Source organism: Beta vulgaris, chromosome 4 (assembly GCF_026745355.1).
Source record: "Beta vulgaris subsp. vulgaris cultivar EL10 chromosome 4, EL10.2, whole genome shotgun sequence".
NCBI lineage: Eukaryota > Viridiplantae > Streptophyta > Magnoliopsida > Caryophyllales > Amaranthaceae > Beta > Beta vulgaris.
In genome coordinates, this window is record NC_079205.1 from 1,148,485 (window position 1) to 1,172,712 (window position 24,228).

General features: G+C 36.5%; 4 protein-coding genes across 6 annotated transcripts; 2 read left to right on the forward strand and 2 right to left on the reverse strand.

Moving 5' to 3' along the window:
• The first annotated feature begins 421 nt into the window (after window positions 1-421).
• Window positions 422-4,602, forward strand: LOC104891835 (DNA-dependent metalloprotease WSS1). 2 transcript variants are annotated; one of them, XM_057393821.1, is made up of 5 exons: window positions 422-957; window positions 2,515-2,710; window positions 3,047-3,697; window positions 3,999-4,193; window positions 4,297-4,602. In XM_057393821.1, the coding sequence occupies exons 1-4, from the start codon at window positions 803-805 to the stop codon at window positions 4,188-4,190; spliced, it is 1,194 nt and encodes a 397-aa protein (XP_057249804.1). In that variant the 5' UTR covers window positions 422-802; the 3' UTR covers window positions 4,191-4,193; window positions 4,297-4,602. The 2 variants fall into 2 exon arrangements, with proteins under 2 accessions (XP_057249804.1, XP_010675902.2); XM_010677600.4 differs by having other exon boundaries at window positions 427-960.
• A 519-nt stretch (window positions 4,603-5,121) lies between these two features.
• LOC104891834 (30S ribosomal protein S10 alpha, chloroplastic) lies at window positions 5,122-9,596 on the reverse strand. 2 transcript variants are annotated; one of them, XM_048642490.1, is made up of 4 exons: window positions 9,254-9,596; window positions 8,261-8,311; window positions 6,204-6,563; window positions 5,122-5,347 (listed from the first exon to the last, which is right to left on the reverse strand). In XM_048642490.1, the coding sequence occupies exons 1-3, from the start codon at window positions 9,476-9,478 to the stop codon at window positions 6,252-6,254; spliced, it is 588 nt and encodes a 195-aa protein (XP_048498447.1). In that variant the 5' UTR covers window positions 9,479-9,596; the 3' UTR covers window positions 5,122-5,347; window positions 6,204-6,251. The 2 variants fall into 2 exon arrangements, with proteins under 2 accessions (XP_048498447.1, XP_010675901.2); XM_010677599.3 differs by having other exon boundaries at window positions 6,243-6,563; window positions 9,254-9,595.
• Window positions 9,597-11,868: 2,272 nt separating this feature from the next.
• LOC104891833 (pectinesterase QRT1) lies at window positions 11,869-16,452 on the forward strand. The gene is made up of 5 exons (XM_010677598.4): window positions 11,869-12,606; window positions 14,018-14,213; window positions 14,598-14,801; window positions 14,894-15,129; window positions 15,851-16,452. The coding sequence occupies exons 1-5, from the start codon at window positions 12,305-12,307 to the stop codon at window positions 15,996-15,998; spliced, it is 1,086 nt and encodes a 361-aa protein (XP_010675900.2). The 5' UTR covers window positions 11,869-12,304; the 3' UTR covers window positions 15,999-16,452.
• Window positions 16,012-23,885, reverse strand: LOC104891832 (hypothetical protein). The gene is made up of 6 exons (XM_010677597.4): window positions 22,832-23,885; window positions 21,309-21,388; window positions 21,100-21,222; window positions 18,837-19,655; window positions 17,388-17,607; window positions 16,012-17,235 (listed from the first exon to the last, which is right to left on the reverse strand). The coding sequence occupies exons 1-6, from the start codon at window positions 23,112-23,114 to the stop codon at window positions 16,766-16,768; spliced, it is 1,995 nt and encodes a 664-aa protein (XP_010675899.2). The 5' UTR covers window positions 23,115-23,885; the 3' UTR covers window positions 16,012-16,765.
• Window positions 23,886-24,228: the final 343 nt, after the last annotated feature.

Below are 24,228 nucleotides of genomic sequence, written 5' to 3' on the forward strand. Positions count from 1 at the left end.
CTAGCTTTGTTTTTTAAATATTTAATTAGAATAATACAAAATTTGCCCAATTTTTCGAAAATAATACAAACTTTTAGTTATTTTTTAATATATCAACTTTTATACTACTCTCCCGAGTCGCGACAGGTTAAAAGTAATTTTTTTAAAAAAAATTCCTCCTTCCTCCCCCACCTACACCCACCAAAAACCACCCCATTCCCCCTCCCACCCCGCCTCACAGCCGCATAAATCAGACTAGCCAAGTAGATGATCGACGTGTTTGTTTCATAGTCCTTCTCTACAATTTTCGATACTCGATATATTTATTTTTTCATTGTTCCAATAAATTTTTTAACTAATGGGTTAGAATATTACAAAAATATATTAATAATGAAAATTGATAAAGAAGATTAGGAGTTTGATAATTTACAAGTATAACAAACCATAATTCATAAAATCGCAAGACTTGAGATTGAATCTCGCCTAAATTCCTATCCCTCAAAATAAAATAAAAATCTTGGGTTGTCATTGGGTGAATTTTGGTGCGTATATAGCACCCTCATTCAAATCATTGCCGCCTACTCTCCTCCTCCTTCCCTCTCCATCTACAATACCAAATGTAAGCAATTTTCTCTCTCCTCAAACCTCATCACTCTTCTTACCCAATTCAAAATTCCCCAAAAATCAAAATCAACCCTTTATACAACGAACCCAGATAATTAAATTGATCTTAGCAACCAAAACTCAAAGTGATTAGTTAAGAAAAGGGGGAATTTTTCTTCAAATTAGGGTTTATATTTGGTTGGGTTTTAAATTTCAGAAAATGCAATCAGGGGATCTCAACAAAGTATGGGAAATCAAAGCTTTGAAAAGAAAACCTAAACAAGATGAAGCAATGAAAATTCTTGAACGCATTGCTAAACAAGTTCAACCCATTATGCGCAAACATAATTGGCGGGTCAAAGTTCTCTCTGAAATGTAGTATGTTTCCTGCAATTTCTTGCTCTTTAATTCTTCAAATTTACATCATTTCACCTTCTTATTAGTGTGCAGGGGAAATTGGATGTTTTTTTCTTATAATTGTTTTGTTAGAACATTGTTCATATTTGTTGATCACTTGTTTGTCAAATGTCACACTCTTCTATTAGTTGTTGTATGGTTTTGTTATTAATGGCTGTTGATATGCTCATAGCTTTCGCATTTCGGATATACTTTTCGGGTGATTACGAGTGATTGACAATAGCATATGTTCCAAATTATAGAAGGAAAGTTTAGATGCTAGAAAGTTGTGTTCATTTAATTGTCACACACTTTTATTAGTTGTTGTATGGTTTTGTTGATAATGGCTGTTGATATGTACATTGCCTTTGCATTCGGATATACTTTTTGGGTTATTATGAGTGATTGACAATAGCATATGTTCCAAATTGTAGGACATTATAGATGCTAGAAAGTTGTATTTTTTTTAATTGGATTAAGGTTGGTTCTAAATTCCTTTTTTGTTTGCTGATGTAAAGGGGTGTTTTTAGACTTGTCAATGGATGAAATTTTGCACCTTTGTGATTACTTGTATTGCTTCTAGTGTAAAGATATGTTATTCTTCTCCTTTAAGTTCGTTGGACACATATGGGCTATGATTGGCCTTCCTTCCCTTAGATTGTGTACCACTATTTGGTCAATTATAGCGTAACTGCTCCCTGTGCTCCTTTTTGTTGTTTTGATAAGGATATTGAGGAGAAAAAGTGTGTGAAGTTGAAAGGGAAAGTGGGACCTATTGGGCGGTATATGGGGTTAAATAATGATGAAAGGATGTGTTTGTAGACTTGATAGGGTAAGTGAGACACATTAGGTGACCATTTGGAGGTAATCAATGATAGAAGGGAATGATCCTAAGAGGTTCAATAAAAAGAAAAGGATTCAAAAGGAAAAAAAGACAAAACGGAAAGCATGAAGTAATAATTTGCCACTTTTTGAGCATTCGACTATAAGTATCAAGTCCTATTTGTGGCATTTGACTCCATCATTTGTCGGTTGTAGTATTTCATTGGTGCTTTTTGAAGCCTTGTAATACTAATTTTTTCTATCTATATCTTAAGGACTTGTCACAGAATTGCTTAGTGCTTACCTATTGTTGTTGATTCTATAACTTCTAAAATACATACATCTTACCATCGTTTCGAGTCTTTGACACACTTTTCAATGCCGCTATAGTTCTCAGGCTGATGGGTAAAGCAGTGTTTCAGTTAATTGTCTAAGAATGGAACATGGCTATATTGAAGTTTCTTTGTTTTTTCATTTTGGTTCTACTATGCTATAGTATCCAAGGGTGATTGATAAATTATGGGTGATCTGGGTCGAAGAGGAGTGATTGTCATTGCTTCCTCATAATGTATGGACTATTGAGTAAATATTAAATTGGACTATGTAGTTTTATATTTGTAGTTTATGTTAATATATAGTTTTGCTTGACTATAACTGAATTTATTCATAATTGTATATCATGGAATTAATAGTTGTTCATTGCTGGACTTGCAGTGGAAAGAGAAAGAATCTTTTGGGATTAAATGTTGGACGTGGGATAGAGGTGAAGCTGAGGCTTCGAAGTCCTAACAACGAGTTGGAGTTCTACCCATTCGATATGGTACTTGATACAATGCTTCATGAGCTTTGCCATAATGCTCATGGTCCTCATAATGCCAGTTTCTATCAGCTATGGGATCAACTTAGAAAGGTCAGCAGCAATCTAAATATGAAATCAGTTAATGGTATAAACAGAAGCCATTATTGAGCTTGTAAAATGATACTAGTATTTAACATTTGATTGTGAATTGGCTTTGGAGTAACTTTTATTAATACATAATTTACATACATATATGGTCAAGGTTGTGCCTTAGAGACCGTGAGAAAAACAAATGGGTAGAGTTTTTTTGGAAAGGGGGTGTATGTAATTGTTGTAGGGTAATTTATATAGGTTACCCTAAGCCGTAAGTAAGCCATATCCTTGATTTCTGAGCAGGTTTTCTAATTACCTTTCTTGTCTCTTTACTTCTTTTTCCATCATATACAGGAATGTGAAGAATTGATGTCCAAGGGAATAAGTGGCGCTGGAGAAGGATTTGATCTTCCAGGAAGACGTTTAGGTGGTTTATCTCGTCAGCCACCTCTTTCTTCCCTCCGAAAAACAACAGTTGCTGCTGCAGAAAATAGGAAACAGCTTAAATCCCTTCTACCATCTGGACCTTTACGGGTTGGTGGTGATAGAAACATAATGTCCACATTAAGTCCTGTTCAGGCTGCTGCCATGGCAGCTGAAAGGAGACTACGGGATGAAATATGGTGTGCTTCTGCTTCTGGTGGCCTTGATGCTGAAGAAGAGGGAGATCCTGACTCCTTAGAAACTTTAGTACTCTGTCAGCCCGGTGCTGCTAGCACCAGTTCTAAAGCTTCTAATGGTGACAATGTGCAATCTGGAGCTGCAGCATCTCGGAAAAGGCCTCAGAGTGGCAGCATTACCAATCTAATTGATTTAAGCAATGTTGAAAATTTTACCTCATCTGGTGCTCGTGACAAAAGTAGAAAAACCAGTGGTTCCTGCTCTAGTTCATCTTCTTCATCCATGGGCGTCTCAGCCTCTGGGTCGACACCTAATCATGCTGCAGGGAACAAGTTAGAAGAGGCTGTCCAGTGGACTTGTGAAACATGCACTCTGTTGAATCCTGTGAGTGTCTCCTTAGTGAATATCGTGTACCTCTTTGTCATAATATTTGCTCGTTATTACCTTTTTTGGATGCCCACTCACACCAGTAAATTGGTTTTCTCCCTCGTTACATATTAGTTTAGGGACTTAGGAAGAACACACTAAGCATAGAAGTTTTAATGCTTCACAGTGCACACACCATGGATAAACCGCATTGAAGCACCTAACAAGCTAAGGACAGTCTTTATGTAAATTTTGTCAGCTCATGCAAACACTGAGGATGGATTTATATTCAATAACGTTAAACTTGGAAATTTTGCAGCCATTGGCTCCAGTCTGCGAGGCATGTGAAACCCTGAAGCCGAAAGATGCATCGGTGCAGTATAAATTCTGGTCTTGTAAAATATGTACCTTAGAGAATAGCATAAACCTGGAAAGATGTTCAGCATGTAGTGAATGGAGATACTCACGTGGACCTCCATTGACGACTTTGCCTCCTAATCTTGGTACTTGACAGGTACATTTTATGATTGCAATTTGGAAGTAAATAAGGCTTCAGCTGCTTAATTTCTGGTGATGTTTTTGCTCTCTAAGTTTTTTTTTATTTTTATCTTTTTCAGGATCACAATTATTCAAGGGATGTCATTGAAGAGCTATGACAAGAGTGCATATTTTTGGTACTTATAACTTACAAGTATATGGGCTTCTTTGAATCTTGTATTGGTTGTGGAACAAATTTTTATCATTTGAAAAATTCATGAAATAGAGAAGCACACTTTCTCTTTTTCAGTTAGGTTGTATCAACTGTTTGATGATTCCTTTGTAACTTTAGTTTTGACTTAGAGGGAACATCATATCAGATTGTATATATTTAGGGGAATGAAAGTGACCCCTTTAAAAAAATGAATGAGTATTATATTTTGACATCGAGAAAGCGTACAAAATTGAGAACTAATAAAAGGTATGCCGGTACTTCGGCAAGTGAATGCAAGCTCATGGGTTTTTTTTAACCTGGTTTCGCTTACCCTTTGTTATCGTGCAGCAGTGTAGTGTTTTGGCAATAGTTTCTATATCCTCGAGAGCGTGTTTTGAGGTGGTGTTGCGGAGGCAGGTGGATCTTAGATGGCGCACAACGATTTCTGAATCTGTGTTTATCGATATGCAGGTGCATTGTTGTTGTTTTTTATGAAAGGTGCATTGTTGTTGTTTCTGGAAAAATGAGTGAGTTGTAGCCTACACTAAGGTCTTTTTGTCTCACCTCAGTGGTGATTCTGACTAATACCAAGACACATTAGGTTCCAAGTTATACCGTATCTTCTCTCTTTCGTGTACATTATCAAAGATCGAGAATAGAAAGGTAAAAGATCAAGAATAGAAGATATAAAGTGACTGCAGTATTCAGGAATTGAAGTGCACAACAATATTATAACTGCAGGCTCTATAACTCAGACTTTAATTGCATCCTTTCCCCTACTTTTCATTGCACAAGATGTTTTTACAGAAAAAAAATATATGCAATTATACAGCTTGCAGAACTTTTTTTTGGGTGAAAAACTAGAAAATTAACCAAACCTAGCTTAAATCATGCAATTTTAACAAGCAAAAAATCCATCAAGACTGGCTTCTGGATCTACATCTGTAACCATTGACATGAGACGAATTTTACAGGTCCTACAAGAAGAAAACAATGTCAGTCTGGTACATGAAGAAAGCACACGAAAAATACATCAGTAAAAGAAAACCAAATCTATGCCGTTGTGATTATATCTAAATCCGGCTTTAGCATCTCTTATGGGATTTCAGCAATTGTCTTATGAAAGTGGCTAAGTTTATGAGCCACGCATAAACCGAAAACACTATCATTGTAAGAATCATGGGACAATTCAGGTGTGGCTCATATCTTAGGAGCTCAAGCACTGTAAACATGCAAATTACTGTATCCTTAATAATAGCAGAAGCCAAAGGCCCAGATTTGAATGATCATCATTCATCAGATCTCACCTGATTCTCCGACAATCAAATTTCATGAATGAGGATAGATTACATGTGCACTATGCGCATCAAGATTCTAACAATGAATTGGACAGTGCTAATATCTTTTTCTACCATGAGAAAGCAAGTTCTGATATAAGTGCTCAAAAGTTCACATAGGGACCAATAAGTTCATATAAGGACTATCTAAGTTCAAGTTGCAACTAAATTAAGTTAAAATTAAGGCCAAGCCCACATAAGAATTTTAGAAGCACAATTAAACTAAGGCTAAGTTCACATAAGCATTTTAGAAGCGAAAAGAATGAAGTTGCCCATGAAAAGGAGAAGAGAAGTAGAGAATATGGCTTAAATACAAGATTAGGAGGGAAAAGGTCCTATTCTTTCACTGTGTTAGGTTGTGTTCTCCTCAGTCTTCACCTCCTTTTTACTTGGTTTCAAGAGAAATAATTCAGATAAGTTGAGTTCAGGGCCAATAAGTTCACGGCTAATAAATTCAAATAACTTAAGATAAGTGACAATAGTAAAGAGAACACACCCTCAACCTAAGTACACTGATGCCTCGAGAAATTCTTACCCAAGATCTTCAGAGCTTAACTTCCACATCGACACCTGCAGGGAGATCAAGCTGCATCAATGAGTCAATTGTCTGGGCAGTTGGGTGCAATATGTCAATGAGGCGCTGGTGAGTTCGGATCTCGAAGTGGAATCGGGCATCCTTGTGCACATGGGGAGATTTGAGCACACAGTAAATCCTCTTCTTTGTCGGCAATGGTACAGGCCCCATAGTTTTCGCATTTGTCGTCCTTGCAGCATCCATTATCTGTTTGCAGGAGTCCTCTATCAAGGGGACCCAATACGACCTCAACTTAATTCTTATCTTCTGCTTTGGAGCCATCTGATAGTGCAAAATAAACTTATCATAAGATATACGATGTGCCACTAAAAAGCACAACACAATACAACAGATGAGCACCAAGCCATACACCACTCAATGGTAAGGGTGAGATTTCAGCCAGTCAAATACATAAACATTAAATGTCACGGCATCCGGGATGTGTAGATCTAGAAGTTCTTATGTCAGTAAGGAACATTTAAAAAGGTGAAAGATCAACAACTCCGAGCTGTAAGCATCCCAGTGAACTGAGTACATGAGACTTTTCTGATGAAGGAAGCTTATGATTGTCTCAGAAATTCAGACACCAGAACTCAGAAACAAAGGCCGACTCTCACACTTGCCACTCATTGATTTGCTAATTCAAAGAAGGATTTGCAATACAGGCACATGTGATCTTCCAGAGCAAGATTTTTATATCAGCTGGGGAGTGAGATTTTCAGATGGGTTGGATTAAAAGAAAGGCAGAGGGGCTTAAAGCAAGAAATATGTGGTATGTGGTATGTAGTATATGTACTATCTGAAAGTTCAACACAAATGCTATATGAGCTATGTTAGAAAAGGTGCTTAGTTGCAACTATCAGATTGGCCAAAAAGTTGCACAATGAGCCAGAAAAGGTGGATTTAATTGTGAATGAGATTAAGTTGAAAAAAGTTAAGCAGGATCTTTAGTATATCTGTTAATGAAATTAATCCTAACCTAGTTTCATGATTTCATCTGCTATAGCCTTTTTCATAAATGTTGTTCATAGTAGCATTAGGCTAGCTGTTTCCCGTTTCTTTTTTTTTCCCTTCTTCTTCTGGAAGGGGAATTGAAGATTGTTTGCTTTCTTGTCTTTACATTTGCCTTTTGTTTTTTCTAGGGACCTCAGGCTTTGAGTAAAGGAATCCCTGAATATAGACTTTGTAGTGAGGTAAACCACCATCCCTTTGCAAATGTTTCACTTCTTTATCTTACAGAACGATACAAAGGAACACATTCCGCCAGTCTATCCCCATGAGGCCATGCCCAAACATAATAGGGACAGAAAAGAAGGAAACGGGACCTTAGATGGGGTAAGCGACGGAGACTTTAACTTTTCCTAGATTAATTGCTAAGCTATATCTATACTATGCAGTAGGCACTGCATCTTTGTTCAATGATCCACAATCAGTACAACAAAAGGACCCTACACAAGAGATGCTATATAACATGGCCTATGTCAGTATTGAAAATGTGCTTAGAAGTTAGAACGATTAGTCTTACATCCCAAAATAGGACAATCTTCACCATCTTCTGCATACAGAACCATCCTTAAGCTACCAATAAGAGGTTTTCGGGAAACGAAAAGCCAAACTCATTTTCGACATGTTATAAATCAATTTTTTCACATAAAGGAAGCCATCAAACCTAAGGTTGTAAGCTCGTATCTTCAAGATGCTTGCAAAAATGTGAAACTTGAAGCATGGTTAAATCTAAAATTCATTGCTAAGCATCCTTCTAGTGAAAGTGAAGACATTAAGAAATAAGGGCAGCTTGAAGTATACTCCTTCTATGTCTTTCAAGGTTCAAAGGATGTAGAAGAGAAAAGTTCTCATGGGATTTTACTTTATATTGTTTGTCTTTATACCAGATTTACCCATATAGCACAACAGTCTCTAAGTTAAAGAATTAGAAACTTGGTATCAAAAAGGCAATTAAGGGAAGAAAAGCCAAATACCTGATCGGAGTCAGCAGCAATGCTTAGTTTGGAAGTCTCAGAAGCATCCTCCTATACAACATTGCAGAGAAATCCATAAGAAAAGAAGCAACAATCAATTCCATGTTTTTCTTGATAGAAAGAAAAGGGTTTCATGAGCTCCGATTCATTATTTATTTAAATTTTGAATCAAAAGCAGACTCGTTCACTAATTTGATAATTTGCAGCGTATATGGAACTATGACATACTCATCTCAAAGATGCATAATGTATTAATGTCACATCATATAATAGCACATTGAACCAAAAGCACAACGCTTCATTTGTTAATTCTCGTTGAAATACGAAACCAACACACTAGGTAAACACACTCGACCAACACACATACGAGTTCATGAACCACTCGAGATGCACCTTATCTCAACTACTAAATCATATATTAGAACAAGCACATGTGAACCAAAGAATTACACCTCTTGTGTTAACTCCCATCTTCAACTTAAATTAAAATCTCGAACCACAAATTAGTCAAGGAAAGAGATTTCACCTATCCAGTTTATCATATAGCACAAATCATAGATTAACCAAGGAAAAAGAAGAAACACCCATCCACTTTATCCTTTAACAAGAATCATCAATATTGACTATCCCATCTAGACAGTAAGCATGGACTAATGAGTTCACAATTCATAAACATAATCCAAAATCAATGATTTCTTTATCCAAACACCAAAAATTAACAACCACCCATTTTCACCAAAATGCTCAAATTACACAATTAAGATGTACCCACAACAAAACTTTGCACAAATTATTTATCCAAACACCAAAATTAACAACCACCCATTTTCACCAAAATGCTCAAATTACAAATTCAATACATACCCACCTCAAAACTTTGCACAAAGTACACAATTACAAGTTTAAATACAAGAAATGCAAACAAACCCAAAACAACAAATGCTAGTTTTTCATCAAATAAAACAACTTCCGTAAATTTAAAGAAGAATTAACCTCAAGCGATTCTGGGACAGTTTCCTGAGACTCCAAAGCTTCAGGAGCAGCAAAAGTAGTGAACTTTGTGGTGGGTGAGAGTTGAAAAGGACTTAGGGTTCTTCTAAGGTTTATAAGAGATGAAGGAAGAGAGAGTGTGGAAAAGTCATGTTTGGTTGATGTAGAAGAAGTATTACGAAGAGTTAGTGGAGATAATAATGCAGCAGAAATTGAAGAAGTAGCCATTTTTGGCAAACAAACACACCTTTATCTCTCTTTTCTTCTTCCTCCCTATGTTCTTTAGCCTACTGGTTTGGAATTACAGGGTTATGTAAATGTTATCTTCTATCCAAAAAAAAAAAATTCCTTTGTTTTTTAGATTTAACATTTCCTGATTTTTCTCAATTTTTTAAAATATGGATTTTTTTATTGGACCATATTGAAGGAATTTGAGGCATTGGGCTATTAACATATGGGGTACTTTTGGAAGCACACATCGTAATTTGTAAGAATGAAATTGAATGCAATATTTGGGCTTTACCTTATTAAACACATTAACCCAACACAAGACTGTCCAAACTTCAAACTTCAAAACAAAAAACCCAACATCAAGCTCTAATACGAAACAAAAGCATGCAGGATGCAGCCAAACAAAATATCAATAATACTGCTGAGGTCAAGGAGCTATACCAAAACAGCTAAGGTCCTATTTTCTCCTCCTTTGACTCTTTATCTGTCAGTTAATATTTTTAAGGTTTTTTCACCAAATACCCCCGACAAATTAACAAATTCATCATATATCCTTAATGTTTAAAAATTTCACCATATACGACTAAGTTTTCGAAAACGTGCACCAGATGCCCTTTTTCTAACTTCCGTTAACTCGTCATTAGCTTTATTTACGATTTTGCCATAGTAAGCTCTAATCCTAATTCTAATCTAACCCTAACCCTAATTATAATCTAACTCTACCCCTAAACCCTTCCCCTTACCCCTAACCTTAACCCTAAGTCCTTGGCAGCCCCCACCCCCTCCCCTCCACCCTACCCCAGCCCCTACCCCTCCCCCTCCCCCACTGCAGCACCGTTCACCACCGACATCCCCCCAACCCCTGCGCGTCCGTTGACCGCCGGCCTCCCCCACCCCCTGCGCGTTCGTTCACCGTCGTATCCCCCCATGCGAAAATCTAACCCACCCCCTCTTCGTTCTCCGTCGATTCCCCCACCCCCCATTCGTTCTACGCGGGCCTCCCCCACCCCCTGTGCGAAAATCTGACCCACCCCCTCTTAGTTCACTGTTGATTCCCCCACCCCCTTCGCGAAAATCCGACCCACCCCCTCTTCGTTCACCCACCCCTTGCGTGAAAATCCGACAGGTGATGCGACAGTGAACAAAGAAGGGAGGGGGGAGAGAAGGGCGTTGCGGCGGAGGAGAGAGGGAGGGGAGGGGGGGATGCGGTGGTGGAAGGTGGAGGGTGGAGGGGTGGGGCTGGGGGTGGAGGTTGGGGTGGGGCTGGGGGTGGGAGGTTGGGCTGGGGTGGAGGGGTGGTGGACTGGGTGGGTTAGGGTTAGGGTTTGGGGTAGGGTAAGGGTTTAGGTTTAGATGTTAGGGTTAGGGTTAAATTGTGGCAAAATTGTAAATAATGCTAACGATAAGATAACGACAGTTACGAACAGGGTATTTGGTGAACGTATTCGAAAACTCAGGAGTATGTGGTGCATTTTTGGAACATTGAGGATATATTGTAAATTTGTTAATTTGTCAGGGGTATTTGGTGAAAAAACCCTTATATCATCCCTAATATCATCATCAAGAGTTCAATTTTTTCTTACCTTTGCGTCCTTTCCGAACTCTCAAAATTAATTGCATATATAACCACTTAAGACTACCTGATGAATAGGTGTGAATATCCCACTTGTTTTTCTCGGTTAATTTATTAACAGTTTCATGTTAAACTAAGAAAATGTACCAAAATTGAGTAAAATCTAACATAATAATAATACACGCCAGAATTCTACATCCAAGTATAATCCTAAATTCGGGTGTAATCTCTATTATCATCTCATGGTGTTACCTCTAAATACAGATTTATTTTTTGAGTTAGATTCAAGACGAATCATTCAAGTTAGAAAGTACTAGATTAGAGTACACAATCTTGGTGATAAATGCATCAAATATGGCTTTTATCCAAAGAATTTAGGATATATAGAACACATGAAATAATTGAAGGGGAAATTCCAACGGCATAGTGCTTGCTCAAATAAAATTTTCATATATCCCATGACTCTTTGCCTCACTCTATTAATCTAAAGGCTCTTACCATATGAATGAAATGAAGCTAAAGAAAATTAATCTCAACAACGACAATAAACTTCCTATTAAAATGCAATGCAACACAGTTCTCCTTAAAGGCTGTCTACTTCTCTAATTCATCATCAATATCTAATCAGCTATTTAAAAATATTTTATAGATTATAAAATTACAGGAGTTACTCCAACTCCTTTAAGTAGAAAATTTAGGAAAAATTCATTCACATTGAAATTTAGCATTAATAACAACTAAACATAAAATTATACTTCAATTAAGAGCACCTTAAGCGTTTTCTTTGCTCTCAAGTTTCTTAACTACTCATCTTTTTTACTCAATTAAAATTTTCTCACATCTTCAATCCAATTTCTACAAACAAACTTATAAAAACAAAATTCTCAACTCCTACATCTTCAAAATTCTTTCTTACCCACAAAATAAAAACTTTGGATTATAACACTTCTAACACTCTTTTAATGACACCCATTTTTCATTACATTTCCCAAATTTATTTCCCCCCAAAAATTATTTTCCCTCCCAATAAATATTAAAAACCCGAAAAAATCATTTCACATTTATACAACCAATATTAATTTTGATTACCACCGAAGTGTCACAGAGTAAGACGCTCCAAGTATTTATTTCTCTCACCTCTTTCACATTCTCATCAAAACCTTCAATACCCACTTCATATTTCATCAAATTCAACAATTTTAGCAAATACCCACAAAAATTTAGCTACTCATAATCATATTAATTGAGTTATGTTGCTTAGAAATATACAGATACTCTGTTTTTTGGGTGTTTTAGTTGAGTTGGGATTTTGTCAAAAAAGTACCAGAAATTACAATTACATAACATGGAATGATATAAAAGTTGATGAATTAAGAGATTCAATGTCGAAAAATGAGATTAAAGGAAAGCAAAATTGGAATAATAGTGGAATTATTGTTGTTGATAAAAGTGGAAAAACAGGGGATTCAGTGACAGTTCAAGGTGCTGTTGATTTGGTTCCTTATGGAAATTCTCAGAGAATTAGGATTTTAATACTTCCAGGAATTTACAGGTAAATTCTAAATTTTATTTGATGAATTTTGCAGTATTATGTTGATCAAGTTTTTTTTTTTTTTTTTATAATCTTTCTTACTCTTTGAATTTACTGCGGTTAGTGAGTTGGCAGTTGTGTTTTGAGTAGTATTTTTGGAGCTACGTGGGTGTTTACTGTTTACCACTTGACAGTTATCTGGACTTTTTTTTTTTAACTGTATTGTATATTTTCCCTCTTTTTCCATTTTTTAGTGATTTTTTTTTTTACTTTCTTTTTGGAAAATTCTTTTTTAACTTTCACACACTTGGGAAAAGAATGTGGAACTTTTTTTTTAGAAAAACTTTTTATCAAATTATTGTACATGATATGGCGTTATGTGACTTATTAATAAGTTGTTTGTATTGATTGTTTGACTATTGACTGTTTATAAATGTTTTTTTTGGTAAGAGCAATGGTTCGTGCTAGCTTTTTTACTTTTGCTTGACCAATTGCTATTTAGCTACCAAAAAGTCATCTTGTAGATACTTTCGCGTTATTGTTTGTCTACATAAACTAGATACTTTCGCGTTATTGTTTGTCTACATAAAAAGGCAAAAGACAATAAAAGAAAAGTCACCTAAAAGCCGTTTACTTACCTTCTCACAAAACTAGAAATAATGTATAGTATAAAATTACTAATAACGACACACCATAATTTGATCATACCGATTACTATGCATCATATCGAAAATGGGATGTTATTTCCCCTTGACAAACACCAAGATAGGAATATTTTAGAACTTCTGAGACCATTTTAGGAAAAATATGAGGGGAGGACTATATATATACTCCTTCTGTTCTCTTTTGTTCTTTAATTATGATGCCATTATTGAATTAGAGTAACATTATGGTTGTTGGAAGATTCTAATCTATTATCATCTCTCCCTTGAAGAACTTTCTCCTTTAATAAACAATACTAGTACTGAATTAAGTTAGTTTAGCCAAATTCATTACTAACTCCACATTAAATTTCCTAAACGATGTTTGTTTGTTATGTAGCATAAGTAATCACTTTTGGTGCTTGTACCTTAGTATTTCAACTCTCAAGTAATGTAGTTGATACAACAATACGTTATATATTATTAGCAGCAAGTGATAGTCTAGTGGTATTGCCGTATTGACATTATCTCCGATTCCAGAGATCCTGAGATCGAGTCTCACCCCTTGCCAGGAGGTATTCCCAATTTTCCCCCTCCTTGCAAGGGATTTCATCTTACCTCAAAACAAAAAAAAAAAAAAGACGTTATATATATATATATTATGGTCCTAGTGTTATTGAGAGCAAGAAATAGTAGTACTATAGCTCAAGATTTGTGGTAGAAAAACCAAAATTTTCAGTATCCTGTGGTTCAGAATATAATATTGAGTGGTTTTATTTGTTTTCATGCAGGGAGAGGGTAACTGTACCAAGCTCCAAGCCTTACATTTCCTTTATTGGAACAGAAAATCAGGCTTCAAATACAGTAATTACATGGAATAATAAAGCCTCTGATAAGAATAGCAATGGGGTTGAACTTGGAACTTTTGGTTCAGCTACTATCACCATATACTCTGATTATTTCTGTGCATCTCAGATTACTTTTGAGGTATCTTAAGCACTTCATTTGTATAATAGTATCTTAGGGAAAGGGCATGTTGGTCATTTTATAAAGAGTGACGAGTAAAATAATACGAAACAATAAACGGCATGTTTTCTAATCATCAAATTAAAAAAAAAAAAAGGCTAAATGAAGGACGTGTTCTACACCTAGGTGAAAAAAAGAAATGGTATAAGATCCACATTGAATATTTTTGCCAACACGTCCCTCCTTACATGTTGAGTTGCAAACAGTTCTCGAAATAACCTAACACAATAAATGTAGATATTCATTTAGATCATTCCCTTGTGAGAAATCATATCATCTTCATATCACCCTTTTTATTCCCCTAAATATACCCAAAAACTGAATGTTAATATGTAATGGATGCAGAATACAGTAGTGGCAATACCAGGTGGGTTGGGGATGCAAGCAGTGGCACTAAGAGTAGCAGCTGAAAGGGCAATGTTTTACAAAGTAAATGTGCTGGGTTCCCAAGATACTCTCTTAGATGAGACAGGCTCACACTACTTCTATCACTGCCTAATCCAAGGATCAGTTGATTTCATTTTTGGCAATGCAAGATCACTATATCAGGTAACCTGAAAACATTCACTTTTCCTCTCCATCTTCTCAGAGTTTAGTACAGAACTTTTCCCCTGCTGATACTGAACAATAACATCCAACAGAATTCAGTTCTTCGTTCGATAGCCAACCGGTCAGGCGCAATTGCAGCACATCACCGAAATTCACCTGATGAAAATACTGGGTTTTCGTTCTTGAACTGTACGATCAGTGGAAGCGGAATGATCTACCTAGGGAGAGCCTGGGGGCCATACTCAAGAGCAGTATATTCATATTGCGACATGGGAGATGTCATAGCACCAGAAGGATGGAGTGACTGGGGTGACCCAGAAAGGCAGAAGTATGTATAGGTTAACATTGAAACTACATATAGCATGATCATCAACCTTACTAACAATGATTGGCTCAATTGGCAAGGATCTCACCTCCTGTCCGTAAGGTCAGCGGTCCGATTCCCAAAGCGTGGATTATGGACTAGGGTGCACAATGCTCATTGTGCACCCAAAAAGAACATACAATTAATATAAAAGAACATGAACTTTTTTCAACAACTTTTCTACTTTAAAAAAGAACACATGGCTTAGAATTAAAGAACGTGTAAATCTATATTTATAAAAGAACAAATGTTATAATGAAAAGAACTAATAAATGAACATCTACACTTAAGGTAAAAGAACATATATCTTTTAAATTTAAATTTGAAAAAGAAATCTTTACTTGCAAAATTTAAGGAAACAAATAACAATAATTTTTTTAAATTATAGACTCTAAAAATAATAAAACGACGTAGTTTAGAAAAGGGTGCACCATGCTCTACATGGACTTGGGTGCATGTACTTATTTGCGTCCGATTCCTGCCAACTGAGGACACTTGGAAGGTGGGGTTCCATGTACCTTTCCAAACCCCTCCCCCAATACTTCCAAGTGCCTGGCCTGCATCTAGATCAAGAAATAGTAAGGACAGAAATGTGATAAGGCTCACTTTAACTTTAACTGAAAAAAATTTGATCAGACTTGCAAGTATTGAGAGTAACGAGAATGATTTCTGGGTTTTATTTCAGAACCACAGTGTTTGGCGAATTTCAGTGCATCGGAACAGGAGCAAACACAACAAGGCGGGTGCCATGGGCGAAGTCTTTCAGGATTGACGATGCTAGACCATTTCTTGATATGGAGTTTATTGATGGCAACAAATGGCTGAGACTATAGCTTACAGAAACAATTAGATAAAAACCTGTGGGATTAGTCAGGTCAACTGATTAGCTCTATATTGTAAACATGTACATTACAGAGCATACAACATATTCTTTTAGCTTGTCCCAATTATAATTCATTTACAATTTATCAACTCCACAAAATAATCATACATTTGAATACATTTACACTGGTCTTCAAGAACACAGTATATTTCCTTGAAGTGTCACTACTTTGTTAGTAATAGAACTTTTGACCCATCATCCGGAGTAACCAACAAACAATTTAGTAGTGGTGAATTTCATTTCACCACGACTTGACATCATACAACTGAGAAAAGTTCACACGGATGTTACAACAGACATAAGCAAAAGGCCTAATCCACTTGAAAGGGATTCTAAATGACTCGAACTTGCTTCATCGCAGGCATTTCCTAGAAATTTGTCTAAGAAAGCCGATTTGGAAGACATTTTCAAAAAGTTACGGCTATTTTTGTTAGTAAAGAACTCCTGAACCATCATCATCCGAAGTAACCGACAGGAAACATGAGCACGATCTAATCCACTTAAAGGATTCTAAATGACTGGAACTTGATCACAGGCATATCCTAGAAACTTATCTAAGACAACCGATTTGGAAGACTCACCTAATTGCTGTACACCTGGGGGGTGTTCTCTCCAAAGCAGGATCAAATGCTATCAACGTAGCCTCGCGCTCAGCAAATCTACACTAATTTGTACAATTGACAGATCTACACTGGTATCTTGAGCTTCAAAGAGCTCCTACACGACATCTGTCTGATCCAATGTATCATTGGCCTGTGCTGCAGTTTCCACATCTCCATTACCCGATTCACCTTCTCTCCGATCATCATTTTCATCATTGCCAACTTTCTGGTCATCATCACAGCACATATCCTGAACACCAACATCATTACTTTTGTCATTCACATGGTGACCATCATCTTGATCATCTTCTTCTGAAGCGGAAATTTTTTCAATATTGCCAATGGAAGAGGCTGGAGCAGGCACGTCAGCTGTTTCATCTTCATTTTCGTTGACTTCATTTTTGAGGGTCGAATCATCAGCATCATCACCATCCTTCCTGACTGTTGAGGCTACAGGTGGTTTAAATTCACCACTGATAGCCAAAAGTATATCCGGATTTGCCTTAACATCCACCCACTTTCCACTCAGCCAATCTCGGGAAACTCTTAAATCCTTGGTGGGCACATCTAAGAACTTGTTCTCCCCTGATGTAAGTACAATAATATATTATTAGAAAAAAATCAAAACAAGAAGGGAGAGTAAAAGAGCATTAGATAACACCAATGGGCAGAACAGACTTGTAACTGAATCACAAACAAGATGCCTGACTAGAGGGGAAAAAAGGGTCAGCTAGTACCTGGAACATAGACCTGTACACTATCATCTCTGGCATTGTTTACTGCAGTTACAACACCTTCCCACCAGCCATCGCTCCACCAAGCATCTACTGGAGCTCCAACCTCAAACTCTATATCCACAGAATCACTAACAGGAGGGCATGGCCTGATTGTAGGTCGTCCATGACATCTCATCCCCAGCTTATCTGGAGCAGCTAACCTAAAAGCTGGAACCCATTCCTGAAATTCATTAAACAGCATATATCAACAACGCAAGCAAACATTATTTATATCCTTAACAGACATAAAAAATAAAAAAAAAGCTGGAAGTGGCCCAGGCCCCATCACATAAGATAAAGTAAAATAAACAGTTGACAAGAACTCCAAGAGGTTCAGCATAAATCTCTTTACCACTTCATATTGACATAGCTCAATCAAAAACTAAGCAAGCAGAAACAGATGTCATCGATACCCCTCAAAAAAAAAAAAAAAAAAAGGATATCAAGAAACAACCTTGCAACTTGATACCATTAGACTTGAGTATTATTAGTTTATGCCTTAAACTTGGTGTCAGTAAGCAGCAAAAATTTCTAATTTCCTACTACATCATTCTAGGACTTCTGAAGCGCAATATGAACTTTTAGAAAAACATTAAGTTTTCTGTGAATTTACGGTCTTTAGGTCTTGACTTGCTCATGATGTCTTGATTTGAGTTCCAGCATTCACAAGTCCATTTTCTACTTTCTAAATAATACTTCCTCCATTTCTTTTCAGTTGACTAGTTTCTTTTATCACATTTGCCAACACACAACTTAATCATACACACCTTTAATTACCAGTAATAATAAAACATATAAAGTTGATATTCTGAAAAAAAATACAACGAAGCGAATCTAATAAGGTCGCACATAATTATATTTAATCTTGAGTAAATTACACAAACGACGGCCTAAGTGGAGTATGTAAATAGTGTCAAAAGTCAAAACAAGTCACCTAAACGGAAACTAGGTAGTATAAAGATATCATACTCGGAAGAAATCCTTTAGTTACCAGATGGAAAAGAGATGTGAGAGGAAGAACATAACAACTGCAAGAGATTTGACACGAAAAGACACTACAAAATAAAACAGCACACGTTGATAACTAGTTCATTTGGAGAGCTTCAAGACATATTGCGATGCGGTATCAGATGTCAAACAAATTTTATGTCTTCACTTAAGATAAATCATTAGAAGTACTCTGCTTCCCCGGCCATATAGAATTAAAAAATTCGACAGCTTAAACTTCAGCCAGGCACAGCCAACACAACAAAGGAGATATTTTCAGCAGAATTTATAAAGCATTTATATCCTACAGCAACCAGAAGACAGTGAAACCTTTCAAGATGGTGAACTCCAAATACTGTTACTAAGCAAATCATCATCAAAAAAAGCACACCATCATCATATGGGAAAGGTCTGACACAGTACCTCAAGATTTCCGTATCCATCTTGGTCCTCCAGATCCCTATATTGGAGTTTCATCTGCTTTCGAGATAGCTCCAAGACAGTACATGTAAACCAACAGCCTCGGATGCCACTGTCCTGGCACAGCAGCTCTACTTTGTCATCTACCCGGAATAGCTGGATGTGCAACCGCTGGGATTCCCCATTATTGAATGAAAGCAGCCTTTTATTGAAGGTATCAGAGTTCCCACTCTTAACAAATGGTGCACGAGTACATTTCCTCTTGTCAAAACCTTCCACCCCAGTATAACTTGTCAATAAGTTTTCTCGGTCTCCATAATTCCTAGTTCTCTTGGTCCCTTTGGCTACCCTATCACCTGGCCCGAACATCTTAAATCTGTTACCCATTACCCCACGGCACACAGAGTCGGAATTTAGGAAGGTTTCTGACTCCAAAAAAGAAATAACAGGCTGATTAAAATAACCCCTTAATTTACTCAAATCAAATGGTTTAATTTTATTACTTCTAAACTGACGACAGCAAAGATGTAGCTTTCCCAATAAACCATCTGGAAAGCCTTCTAAGCATTTCTCAAAGTGCTCACGGGTTAAGACTATAGCGGGACCATCAACACACTCAACACTTATCACCTGCGTGTAAGGTGTAATATAAACTTCCTTGGGGTGAGCGTTCCGCAAACGAACTATACCCTTAACTTCCTGACTGTGATGAAACCATCTTACTTTAACTTTCTTTACACCCTTCTTATCTTCATACATATCCTCCAGATAGGCAACATACCGGTTTCCCTCTTTAGCCATCACAAACACAAATGATTGAGCCTGCATAGCAACACAGAGGAAGCTATTAGATTATTATTATAACATTCTAAATGACTAAAACTGTTGATGCATTATCATTCAGACAGCTATTTATTTCATGTACTAAAGACATCAACATGTCAAAAATGCAATCATTGACTGTAGCTTGTCATAAAATGAAACAAGGATCACCATTGAATCCTAGTTAACCAGTGAACTATGAATTAGCATAGCTTAAGCATCATTAATGGCAGAAATTAAGAAAGACGGAGATGATTTGATTAATAAACTGAAACTACGGCAAACGTAAACGATACTCAAGCTTTCGAAAGGCTTGATTCTCTCCCAAATGAACTCCTAAAAGCTAATCAAGCACTCATCAATTTTGAACCTGCCTCTCTCTCTCTCTCTCTCTCTCTCTCTCTCTCTCTCTAAATCCCTCGATATATAGAGTTTTACCTCCTAATAAACTATCTAACTTATTCCGCAAGCTTATAACTAAGATTATACCTAAAGTACTCTTTCTCGAATATCATTTCTTAGCAGTAACCTGTTGTAACACTGCTAAGCATTTCTATCATTTCAAAACTGTAAAGCAAGCATTGTGCTTCCTTTAAAGGTTAGTGTCATGTATGACTTGCATGGTGCCTACTAGTGTTTTAGTATGTAGTTTTGGGATTAACATGAGTATATTTTAGAAGTGGAAGCACTATAAACATAGAGTCATGAAGGCTAATTCAGCAGGTGGCAGTGCCACAAAGTGTAAATCAGGAAGGGCGGGCTATGACACTGTGTTGATGGGTACAGGTATTCTGTCACTGCCATTACATTTTGTCTCCAGAAAGCAGCATGGGCCAATATGCAAAATAAAGCTGTGGCATGCTACAGATGCTGCAGCTGAAGTGAATCCTTGCGATGTCATGAACACCAATAATACTCTGCCGAGTCTGAGATTGAACTAAGCTGTTAGCATAATTGTCCCATGTAAAATACCCCATTCTAAACTAGGCATTTTATGTGGGTGTGTAGAGAGAGCTTTGAGCCATATTTCATCCTGTCTCCCCTGCGATTCCGGTTTCTAACAGAACACTAAATACATCCAACGAGCACCATTGATATTGTAAGAAGCGAGAAATATCCATTCTCCTTGTTCTCGTTAATCATAGTGGTTGAGGTATCCTTTACTTGTGGACTTTTTCACCCTCTCTTGAAGGTTCCCGGAAGTGTATTCTCTTGGTTAATAATATTATAACTTCTGACTAATTACTTTAATCATTGGTTGTAATTGGGTTAATCCCTAAAAATACAATAACAAATACGATTAACAAATCCGATCTTCATAGGATAGATTTTAGTTCAAACATCCCTACTACACCAAAAGGGGAGGGGGTTTATATGATTCTTCAAGAATCAAGAACCCAAAATGTCATGATATAACTTATTACAGAAAACGGTAAGTGCTTACTGCAATCGTAGTGCCATTCCTGCAAAACGCAGGGTAGTGTTTTAGCTGCTTTCCACAAGTCCATGCAGCACCTAACCACACTATATCTGAGTAGGATTGCTTCAAGTTTCTGACACGATGATCCTGAAAAATTCAAAATACATTACCAACTTTATATCAATAAATTGATGTTAGGGGGGAAAAAACGTTTCTGAGACTCTGGGATTTACCATTTTATTTGCAGAAAAGTATGGAGCACTTAACAACTCAGAAGATCCTAAAGACTGGGTTGAATCACCACTTGGAGAATCTGTCATGATCAGCAGCAGAAGAATATAAGTATTTGCTCAGTATATATCGTTGACGCCTACTGTTGGTAAGAGTAACGATATACGAGGCTCTCGACTGATGCTCTAGTCGGGAACATTTTAGAAGGCAGAGATTTGTATGGAAGCGATAAAACACTCAATTAACAAGTGAGACCAAATTTTCAGAGGTGATTACCATACTTTTTTGGAGTAACTTCAAGTGCCTCAAAAACAATTAGTGTGAGATGGTCTAACCCTAAGACTTGCTCATCTAGAACATGTGCAGTGTTGTCACATAGTGCAATGAATTAATGACCTACATCTAAAGACTACAAAATGCTAGACAAGATTGTAAAGAAGATAGAGATAAATTCCACCTTATTTTAATTACACATGATAGACCTAATCCTATATAATATGTGAAAGATGTAACAAAGATATAGAGGTGAAATTTACTCATAATTCGATGAAATCATATTCTTTTTCTCTCTTTTTAACAAATATGATAGATATGAAGAAAATTCTTTTAACCAAGTTAACAGAAAGAGTGGTGAAGATAGATATAACAAATTCACAAGGCAGCTACAAGGTACAAAACATAGAGATGAAGTATTTCATTTGAGTGCTAACATAGTATAGCATCTTAGGTTATGAACTTACATGTTGGTACATCACAGATTGTATTCAATTGGGTGAGCTACCATTAATTCAAAAGTTTTAGCAATTATATAGGTGGCGCTTATTGAAGTTAAAACCTATCATGGAAACTTAATGGGTCACAGAGGTTGGCAGTATTTTGGATGGTAGATAGACGTAAATGGAGTACTCTTGACGGCTTTGGTGGTCATTCTATTGATACTAGGAGGATGGTTCTGCAGATTGAAGGTCGAGCTAATTGACTGAAAAGAGAGATAATTTATATACTTAACTAGTCAGCCTATACAGTCAGACTTATGGCTTTATTGATACTAGTGACTCATTTCTTAGGTTCTTAGGCAGATACGTTTCAGTTGTCATTCAGCATAATGATTTGTTATTTCTAGCAACAAGACTGGAAAATCCCTTGTATAGTTGTATTTCAACATCCATTTGTTTGGTTATTGGATTCAATGATTCAGTTTCTTGATTGAAAGCATTCTCTCAATCATACTACCACAACAACAAGAGCGAAGTCATAAGAAAACATCAAAGTACCAACGGATACAAGAGAACCCCATGAATACCCCTTCACATTGAAAAAACTGAAAATGTAGTTTAGCCATTCACTCTCCCACCCACAAAATGATCAAAGCACACGAAATGTTAAAGAAAACCACCAAAGCGCCATCTACCTATCAAACATCAACTTGCCAGTTAACAACAAAGTGTACTAACTTCCACTAAAGCAAGAAGATACACAAATATATTAAAAACATAAATTTAAGGTGATAGCAATGATGGATCACCTGCTTGTTGCTGCTTGGCCAGCATAGATGTAAGCCAGTCAACCACCTCCCTTCTCGATCTCCATTTAAACCCGGCTTGGACCGGATTATCAGTGCCAGAATAACTCAAAAACTCCTCAGCAACAACATAAACCATATGCCTAAGACTCCTCTCAGTGCCCACTACTGCAAGTATGGATTCCCCACAAGAATCCTTTAATATATAATGAACTATACGGCCACCTCTCTCCTGAGACACATATTCCTCCTTCCATTCCACAAAAGATACACCATTTTCCGCCATTCTTCGAAAAGCTCCAAAGTTCAATCAAATTTCCCAAACAAACCCTAACTACAAGAAATTCTTCTCAGGGGCAAGATACTACAACATCCTTCCCAAACCAGCAAAACTAATCCTCCAAGAAGCTATAATAGTACAACAAACAATTACAAAACCTACAAGAAATGGGGGAATTTCCCCAAATTACACCAGAAAACCCTAGATTGTTAAACCCTAGAAACCACAATCAAACATTCCAGCTCAAAGTAAATAAACACAAAAAAAAAAAAATCAAATCATGAGTAATATTCCCAAATGTATAAAGATTCTACAACAACAAAGAAATCAAGAATATTACAGCCAGATCACAAGAATATAAGGTGGGGCACCCAGTCAAAAGCACCTTAGAAATGCTAAAGACTTGATTTTGACATCATATAATGCAACAAATCATCAAAAGAATGAGATGGGCACTCTTATTTTAGGTAATTAAAGAGTAAAAATGAAACTTTAGAAGCTCAAATGAAGAATTAAAAAAAAGGGTACAATCAAAGTTGTAAGAAACTCAAAGAAAAGAGTTAAAAATCATGTCTTTTTTGCTGTAATCATAATTTGGAAGTGGGTAAAAAAAGAGCACAAGAAGTGAAAATGGAGGAGGAGCAGATGAGTCTTAGGTAAGCCATAAAAATGGTGATGAAAGTCACAGAAATGAAGGACTTTAAGACATGTCATGTAGGTGTAGCTCAGCTGAGGAGAGAGAATATATTTCTTTTTTAATTTTTGGATTAAAAGGAGAGAGAATATTTTGGAAGGGAATATAGAATTTTTTTTTATTTTTTAGATGATTTTTTAAAAAATTTAAAAGATATGGGCTAGATATGCACATTAAATTTGGAATACAAATTGCAGATGTTGTGGGGCCTTTTATTGGATCACCATCATCTTTTGAAGTGGACTTAAAATTTCATTATAGATGGCCAAGCCCTTAACTCAAGTATTTGATCTATATGGGCTTGATAAATGTTTGGAAACCAGCCCAATTATATGCATTGTGTTATGTGTACTCAATTACTCATTATAGCCTAATAAATGCTTCCATTCTTTCTTTCTTTCTTTCTTTACCAATGAGAGAAAAAGC

What these genes read in the sequence shown, in the direction of transcription:
- LOC104891833 (XM_010677598.4), top strand. Translation starts at nt 12,305, where the DNA reads ATGTTGCTTAGAAATATACAGATACTCTGTTTTTTGGGTGTTTTAGTT. An exon ending in CATCTCAGATTACTTTTGAG is followed by an intron (nt 14,214 to 14,597) that starts GTATCTTAAGCA and finishes TAATGGATGCAG; the next exon opens with AATACAGTAGTGGCAATACC. An exon ending in GGTGACCCAGAAAGGCAGAA is followed by an intron (nt 15,130 to 15,850) that starts GTATGTATAGGT and finishes GTTTTATTTCAG; the next exon opens with AACCACAGTGTTTGGCGAAT.
- LOC104891834 (XM_048642490.1), bottom strand. Translation starts at nt 9,478, where the DNA reads ATGGCTACTTCTTCAATTTCTGCTGCATTATTATCTCCACTAACTCTT. An exon ending in CTGTCCCAGAATCGCTTGAG is followed by an intron (nt 8,312 to 9,253) that starts GTTAATTCTTCT and finishes AATGTTGTATAG; the next exon opens with GAGGATGCTTCTGAGACTTC. An exon ending in TTGCTGCTGACTCCGATCAG is followed by an intron (nt 6,564 to 8,260) that starts GTATTTGGCTTT and finishes TTGCACTATCAG; the next exon opens with ATGGCTCCAAAGCAGAAGAT.
- LOC104891835 (XM_010677600.4), top strand. Translation starts at nt 803, where the DNA reads ATGCAATCAGGGGATCTCAACAAAGTATGGGAAATCAAAGCTTTGAAA. An exon ending in AAAGTTCTCTCTGAAATGTA is followed by an intron (nt 961 to 2,514) that starts GTATGTTTCCTG and finishes CTGGACTTGCAG; the next exon opens with TGGAAAGAGAAAGAATCTTT. An exon ending in CATGCACTCTGTTGAATCCT is followed by an intron (nt 3,698 to 3,998) that starts GTGAGTGTCTCC and finishes GAAATTTTGCAG; the next exon opens with CCATTGGCTCCAGTCTGCGA.
- LOC104891832 (XM_010677597.4), bottom strand. Translation starts at nt 23,114, where the DNA reads ATGGCGGAAAATGGTGTATCTTTTGTGGAATGGAAGGAGGAATATGTG. An exon ending in GGCCAAGCAGCAACAAGCAG is followed by an intron (nt 21,389 to 22,831) that starts GTGATCCATCAT and finishes TGATCATGACAG; the next exon opens with ATTCTCCAAGTGGTGATTCA. An exon ending in ACTTTTCTGCAAATAAAATG is followed by an intron (nt 21,223 to 21,308) that starts GTAAATCCCAGA and finishes TGAATTTTTCAG; the next exon opens with GATCATCGTGTCAGAAACTT.